We start from the raw sequence: 6,514 nt of genomic DNA, 5'->3' as shown, positions 1-6,514 counted from the left end.
GGAAGCTGCTGAAGTGAGCGCAGAGGGCAGCACTGACCCACTAGGTGCTTTTCCTGCCGGCCACTTTGGAGTTACTAGGGTGCTCTCAGCCTCACCGTCTACACCAGAAGGGCTTAGGCGAAGGAGTGAGTTGGCAAGAACGCTGGGAAGTCAGGTTGACAAGAGCCTGCGGCCCACTGGACAGAGGGCGGGACAAACCTGTTCAGCAGCTGAGTCCGAGAAGGAAACCACCGGGGACGTGTGTTGATCCACAGAAGGGACTGCAGGGTCGAGGAGACAGTTAGTCTGGATTGTCCAGGACAGTAAGACCAAGCTGCACCCCCAATCTTCTCAAGGACCCATGGTGAGCCCCCTGTTGGCACGCGACCCAGTATGCAGAAGGAGCTCAATTAGCCCCTGTGCCTGAGATCCGGTGGGTTGGTCCTTCTAGAGGATACTTGTCTACTCTCCCGTGAATGAGGGTGAGAAGCATGGCTCAAGGAGAACTTAGGCCATGTTCAGGAGAACTCGAACCGTCAACCCCAGCTCCTCCCACTCCATGGGGTGTGCTGGGGCAGCCCTCACCACGGAGGCCACTCGGGTGGGGGTGGGTGGACGGGAGGGTCTGTCCACACCCAGAGCCCTGCTCGGCCCCCAGGCAGAGGCCCCGGGAAGGGCCGGAGGGAGTGAGGCCGTCGAGGCAAGGAGGGCGAACACTGTACGTCCAGAGAGACGACTCGGAGGCAAAATGCTCATCAGAACTAGTGGACGCTGATAAAGCAGGAGGCTTCAGGGGCACCGGGGGTGGGGGTTGGCAGAGAGGGCTAAAGGGGTGTAGGGGGTGAAGGTGGGAAAATGAAAAATGAAGAAGAGTTTATTGACATAAGTCCTGGAAACTGGCCACAATGCACGTCTTGTGGGAGGCCGACTCCCCAGACCCAGGGTTTTGTCAAGAAGCGTATGTAGCTCCCCGGCGCCGCCGACGCGAGACACGTCATTTAAAGGCTGTCACGGGACACGGGCTGGGGGTTCCAGATGCTAATCAGGGGTGAATGAGAAAACCCCAAACCTGGGGCTGTGTCCCCAGGCTTCTTCTCACCTGGCTCCTCTCCCCTCCTCCATCCCTCCAGGGCCACCCTGAACCCCACGAGTGCTTCGGAGGGGATTCCGCTGAGACCCTAGTCTTGTTGGTGGTTCAAGGAAGAAAAACCAAGCAAAAACAAACCCAACTTTTCTATAAAAGTTTATTTTGTGATTTTTCCAAGAGGCGTCAAGGGCAAAGATTGAAATTACGTAAAGATAAAGAACAATGGTATATAAAAATAATTTAAACACACACATCAATAATAAAGCAACATTTCTTTCTAGCAACAACTAGTAGTAATCTTGCCCAAGATTTTTCCAAAGGTATTAAATATATTTTAGATAACAGTACACACACGCGCACACACGCACACACGCACACACACACATATACAGCTCAAGTATTTTTTCTGTGCATTCCAGCTAATTCACACAGCTAAAGTGAAAACACAAAAAAAGACAAAATGCCTGAGTGTCCTTAGAGCTGAACAAATGTGCATTGGATTGTGGATTTTGGAGACGTGCTAAGATTTCCCTTCCCAAAGTTGTTAGTTACTAGCCTGTACTCTGTGGTCTTATCGGAAAAATTAAGAAGTGTCTCTGGGATCTGCTTATCGCTGTGGTCATTGCATGCTGCGGGCGCTGTCAATTCCGGAAAGGCCCTCTCTCTCTCTCTCTCTCTCTTTCTCTCTCTCTCTCTTGTCCTGTTGCGTCTTACGGAAGGGGAAGGGGGTGATTCTGAAGGCGAAGCTCTTGGGCTGGGACTACATCTGGCTGATTCTCTGCTTCAGGGCCAGGAGCTCCCTCTGGATTTCCTTGGGGAGGTCGGTGTTCACCTGCTCCTCCAGGTACTTCTGGACGTCTGCCACCTCCTTCTCCCAGAACTCCTTGGAGATGTGGAAGAGCTCCTTGACGTTGATGCTTCCCAGCCCTTTGAGGTTCAGGGCGCTTTCCTCGGGGACGTAGCCTATGGGCGTGAGCTTGGCACCGCCCGCCCCGTCGATCCGGTTGAACATCCACTCCAGCACCCTGGAGTTCTCCCCGAAGCCCGGCCAGAGGAATCTGCCTTCCTTGTCCTTGCGGAACCAGTTGACATGGAAGATCTTGGGCAGCTTGGCGCCCGGGCGCTGGGCCATGCTGAGCCAGTGGGCCAGGTATTTGCCAAAGTTATAACCGAAGAAGGGCCTCATGGCGAAGGGGTCGTGCATGATGACTTTGCCTGTGGACAGGAAGGGGGCGCTGTCGGCCAACCACGCCCTCCGGGGACAAAACCGCCTCCCCGGACAGTCGACGGCAAGCTCACTCGGTTTCCTCTGTCTCTGCCCACATGTGGAGACACAGAGAAGCAAGAGAGGCCCACAGACAGAGGGACAGAGACCCCTCCATGTGGCGTCAGCTCCTGACTTGGGGTACCTTTGTGCTCTGCTGCGGCTGTGGCCTCGGACCTCATGGCTGCGCCCACAAGCACTCCATGCTGCCAGCTGAGAGCTTCGTAGACCAGAGGGACACCTTTAGGGGGCACAAGCATTCCTTAAGGACGCTGACCGTCAGACCCGACCAGCCGTGGTGTCACCTCACAACATGGGAGGACGCTTGGCAGGAGAGGATCTTCCCGCTGAGCTAACTCTGCACCCCAAAGCTACGTACAGACGGGCACTGAGTCCAGTTACACCACCCAGGCCACCCAGGCCACACCACAAAGGCAAAAGACACATAGATGAGCCACATTCGGTGGCCATTTCTGCGGGTGCTGACCAGAGTCTTGGGCTCTATCGGAGGCTCTATCGGAGCCTTGGAAGGGAAGGCACCCGGCCCTCTGACAAGCCCGTGGATGGGCAGCACAAGCTCCCCGCGGTCTGACAGAAGGGGCGCCTCACCAGCAGGCCGGCGGCCTCCGAAGATGATGCCCTCAATGGGCACGCCCTCCGGAGACTCCCAGGCAGGGTCGATGATGGGGCACTGGCGGGCGGGGGTGCAGAACCTCGAGTTGGGATGGGCACAAGGTTCCCCTACAATGAGAAGAGAGGCCCCTGAGTGTCCAGCCCAAACATGGGGCACCTGCAGGGGAGTGCGGGGGCCCCCGGAGTCCTCACCGTCCTCTGCCCTCCATTCCTTGTTCTTCCACGAGGTGATCTTGACGCCCGAGGCCAGCGGCTGGTCGATTCCTTCCCAGTAAACGCCCCCGTCGCTGGTCTCGGCCACGTTGGTGAAGATGGTGTTCTTCTGGATGGTTCTGATGGCGTTGGGGTTTGTCTTCACAGAGGTTCCGGGAGCAACGCCAAAGAAACCATTTTCTGGGTTGATGGCTCTTAGGTTCCCTGCAAAGATTTAAAGCAGAGGGTGGAGCTGGGGGCGGGCGCGGCGCCGCACGTGCACACCCATCTCGCGAGGCTCGTCCTTATGCCGTCTTCTCATCTCCTTGTTCCCTCCCAGCATGCATGTCCTTCTTCGTCCAAGTGTTACATCCAAGGCTTTTACAACCAGCCCCCATCCGCTGCCCATCAATATTATTTCAACAGATTTATTAGGGAAACAACAGCAACATTTGGCCTCACTGCAATGCAGATTCCATATAAATCAGACTCAGAGAACACATGTTTCTAAGGCTGGGCAAGATCTGAAATAACTGAATTCAAAATCCAAACCCTGGTCCTAGGAGGACTCGGCAAGTCTGCGAAGCCAGAAATTCACTGGGCCCCTGCACTGCTGTCAACAGCGGGCCCCCGAGCCGCACCTTGTTGGTCAAACTTCATCCAGGCGATGTCATCACCCACACACTCCACCTTCCAGCCCGGGAGAGTGGGGTTCATCATGGCCAGGTTGGTCTTCCCGCAGGCGCTCGGGAACGCGGCCGCCAGGTACTTCTTCCGGCCCTGAGGGTTGGTGATGCCCAGGATCTGCGGGAGACAAGATTTCCCTTCAGTTTTTTGTTCCTTTCAGCCCCTGTGCTCAGGACTTCAGTCCAGGGGTGTGCTTAGCAGCCCCCAAAAGGTAGTGACCCAAGCTCCCTTTCTCCAGGTATCCAAAGGACATTTTTGAATAAGGAAGTCCCGGGGCCCCCCGCGGAGGCTGTGTGTTTGAGGCCCTTAAAGGAGGCGTCTACTAACAGATTCCCAGATTGCACCCCGACCCCTGCCTCTCACCAGCATGTGCTCGGCCAGCCACCCCTCCTCCTGGGCCAGCCGGCCTGCCATCCGCAGAGCAAAGCACTTCTTCCCCAGGAGCGAGTTCCCGCCGTAGCCGCTGCCGAAGGAGATGATCTCTCGGCGGTCGGGCAGGTGGGCGATGAGGGTGAGCTCGGGGTTGCAGGCCCAGTTGTTAACCAAAGGCTCTGCATGGGAGGGGACATGTCCGCGTGAGGCCTCGTGCCCCTGGAGGCCCGGCGGGAGGCTGCGCGGGGGCCGCCCGCCCTCAGCTCTGCTTCGGGAAGGTGGTGCTTACTTTTCAAAGGCAGCGGGCAGCCCACGGAATGCAGACACTTGACGAAATCCCCGCTGCCCAGGGCTTCCAGCACGGGCGTGCCCATCCGGGTCATGATGCGCATGCTGGCCACCACGTAGGGCGAGTCGGTCAGCTCGATGCCGATCTTGGACAGCGGGGAGCCCAGCGGCCCCATGCTGAACGGGATGACGTACATGGTGCGGCCTGCGGGCCCAGCAGGGGGAGGTGGTGAGAAAGGCCCCCAAAGCACACACTCTGCCTTTGCTTACACTGGGCCCCGTCCCAGGCCTCTCCCCCATCACGCCCTGCTGGCCATGGCCCCCTGCTTTAGACGAGTTTTCGGAAAGGTGTCCGCTGGCCATTGTCAACCCACATGCTGAGAAATGGTTGTCACATTGTCTAAGACTGTTTGTAAAAGCAGAACCGAAATACCCGTTTTTCCTACATCGCCAGTGTCCCCCCGGCATGGGAGGACCCTGAGCCAGGGTGTTTCCGGGGCTGCGACAGCGACATCACTGTCTGCAGACATCACAATCAAGGTCCGCTGGTGTCCCCGCACCAGAGAAGGGTCCTCACCTTTCATGCACCCTGGAAACCGGGCTTCGAAGGCTTTGTCGAAGTCGGCCTCGGACATCCAGCAGCCCAGCAGGCTGGGGCCGGCTCTGGGGATGGGCACTGTGTCTCTCTGCTCTCTGGTGACAATGACTGTCTTGCTTTCAACTCTGGCCACGTCCCTGGGGTCAGTGAGCGCCAACCAGCTGCCAAAAAATGCACAGATTGGGAGTGGAGCGGGACCTTCCCTGCTGGGGCGCCGGGCGCAGGCGGCCTGCAGCCAAGCCCCTTTCGGCCGGGTCTGGGTGCCGCATGCTCGTCCCGGCCCCCGAGCACCCGCCAACCTGAGCTGTGAAGGGCCCCCGTGCCCGCCGGGACGAGGTGGGGCCTGAGCTTCGCCGACCTCGGGGTCCAACCTTCCCACTCTTGGGCTGTTCTACCAGTGTGACCCAGTGAAAGTCTCTGTGGACCCGGCGGCTTTGTTAGGTTGCCCCATGGGCCTCTGCGAGCCCCGAGTTGGCGGGGAGGCGCTTACCAATTGTCGTACTTGCTCAGCCTCCTGACGGCGCCCTGCTCCTCCATCTGCTCCAGCAGCTGCCGGTTCTCCCGCTCCGAGCCGTCGCAGATGTGGATGTGGTCAGGCTGGCAGATCTTGACATAGTTCTCGATAAACTCCCTCACGGCCTGCGGCAGGCTGTCGAGCTTGCCTTGCACGACCTTGGCAGAGACGTCGGTTCTGTTTGGGACCTGAGGAGGCATGTCGGCGGGATCGTGCGAAGGGGCACAGGCGCCAAGCTTCCCTGAAACACAAAGCGCAGCCCCCCTGAGCGGCCCTGGCACAGATGCCCTCAGCCCCCCACCCCCACCCCTTCGGGGGCGGTCTCCCCAACACAGGCTGACCCGGAGGAGAGGACAGCCATCGTCTCTGCGAGGTTTGGAAATGGAAGTCACACAGCTCTGCTTACCTCTCCTTGGCTGGTCTCTACTGGACACCCAAGGCTTGGGGTCTTCCCGCTGGGCGGTCCCGGTGGGAAAGCTGGTGCCGGGCCTCGGAACCTCCCGGCTTTAAACCCGTGGAGGAGAAAGGCCCTGCCCCTCGGCTGCCGGGAGGCTCGCCTCTGACGTCAGGGCAGGCCTTTGGATCACGGCCACGGTCAGTTATGCTTTGGACCGACTCACCACAATAAACCACAGAGAGATAATCATTGAACAGATAGTTGTTAATGAGTGCCGGGCCCGGCCTCACCAGCCAGCGTGAGTCCTTGCACAACTTCTGATTGACTAAACTTTGACCCAGCTCGCTGCTGATGCAAACGTGCGGGCCGGCCGCTCACAGCCAGGTGGGAGCAAGGCTGTGGGGGCACCGGATGTCCAGGCCGCTGGCAGCACATCGTGTGTGCCGAGGGCTGGGGCTGGCCAGGCCACAGTGGCCAGGAGCCACCTCACAAAGGCCCACGGG

The 6,514-nt window shown here is 58.7% G+C and overlaps 1 protein-coding gene across 2 annotated transcripts; it reads right to left on the bottom strand.

The window, feature by feature from the left end:
• Positions 1-1,236: 1,236 nt before the first annotated feature.
• PCK1 (phosphoenolpyruvate carboxykinase 1) lies at positions 1,237-6,172 on the bottom strand. 2 transcript variants are annotated; one of them, XM_037521775.2, is made up of 10 exons: positions 6,021-6,172; positions 5,591-5,802; positions 5,080-5,261; positions 4,504-4,707; positions 4,206-4,393; positions 3,797-3,959; positions 3,156-3,380; positions 2,940-3,071; positions 2,476-2,571; positions 1,237-2,281 (listed from the first exon to the last, which is right to left on the bottom strand). In XM_037521775.2, exons 2-10 carry the CDS (start codon positions 5,635-5,637, stop codon positions 1,827-1,829), a joined length of 1,692 nt encoding a protein of 563 aa, XP_037377672.1. In that variant the 5' UTR covers positions 5,638-5,802; positions 6,021-6,172; the 3' UTR covers positions 1,237-1,826. The 2 variants fall into 2 exon arrangements, with proteins under 2 accessions (XP_037377672.1, XP_037377664.1); XM_037521767.2 differs by having other exon boundaries at positions 5,591-5,855; positions 6,021-6,040.
• Positions 6,173-6,514: the final 342 nt, after the last annotated feature.

Source organism: Talpa occidentalis, unplaced genomic scaffold (assembly GCF_014898055.3).
Source record: "Talpa occidentalis isolate TD23 unplaced genomic scaffold, MPIMG_talOcc4v2.1 talOcc4.10, whole genome shotgun sequence".
Taxonomy (NCBI): Eukaryota; Metazoa; Chordata; class Mammalia; order Eulipotyphla; family Talpidae; genus Talpa; species Talpa occidentalis.
Note: the sequence above shows the minus strand (reverse complement) of the source record. Positions and strands in the feature narration are given on the sequence as shown.

Excerpts from the sequence above, each read along its gene's own strand:
- PCK1 (XM_037521767.2), bottom strand. The coding sequence starts at position 5,814 with ATGCCTCCTCAGGTCCCAAACAGAACCGACGTCTCTGCCAAGGTCGTG. Across the intron at positions 5,262-5,590 it reads CTGAGCAAGTACGACAATTG|CTGGTTGGCGCTCACTGACC; the intron begins GTAAGCGCCTCC and ends ATTTTTTGGCAG. Across the intron at positions 3,072-3,155 it reads GGAATGGAGGGCAGAGGACG|GGGAACCTTGTGCCCATCCC; the intron begins GTGAGGACTCCG and ends TTCTCATTGTAG.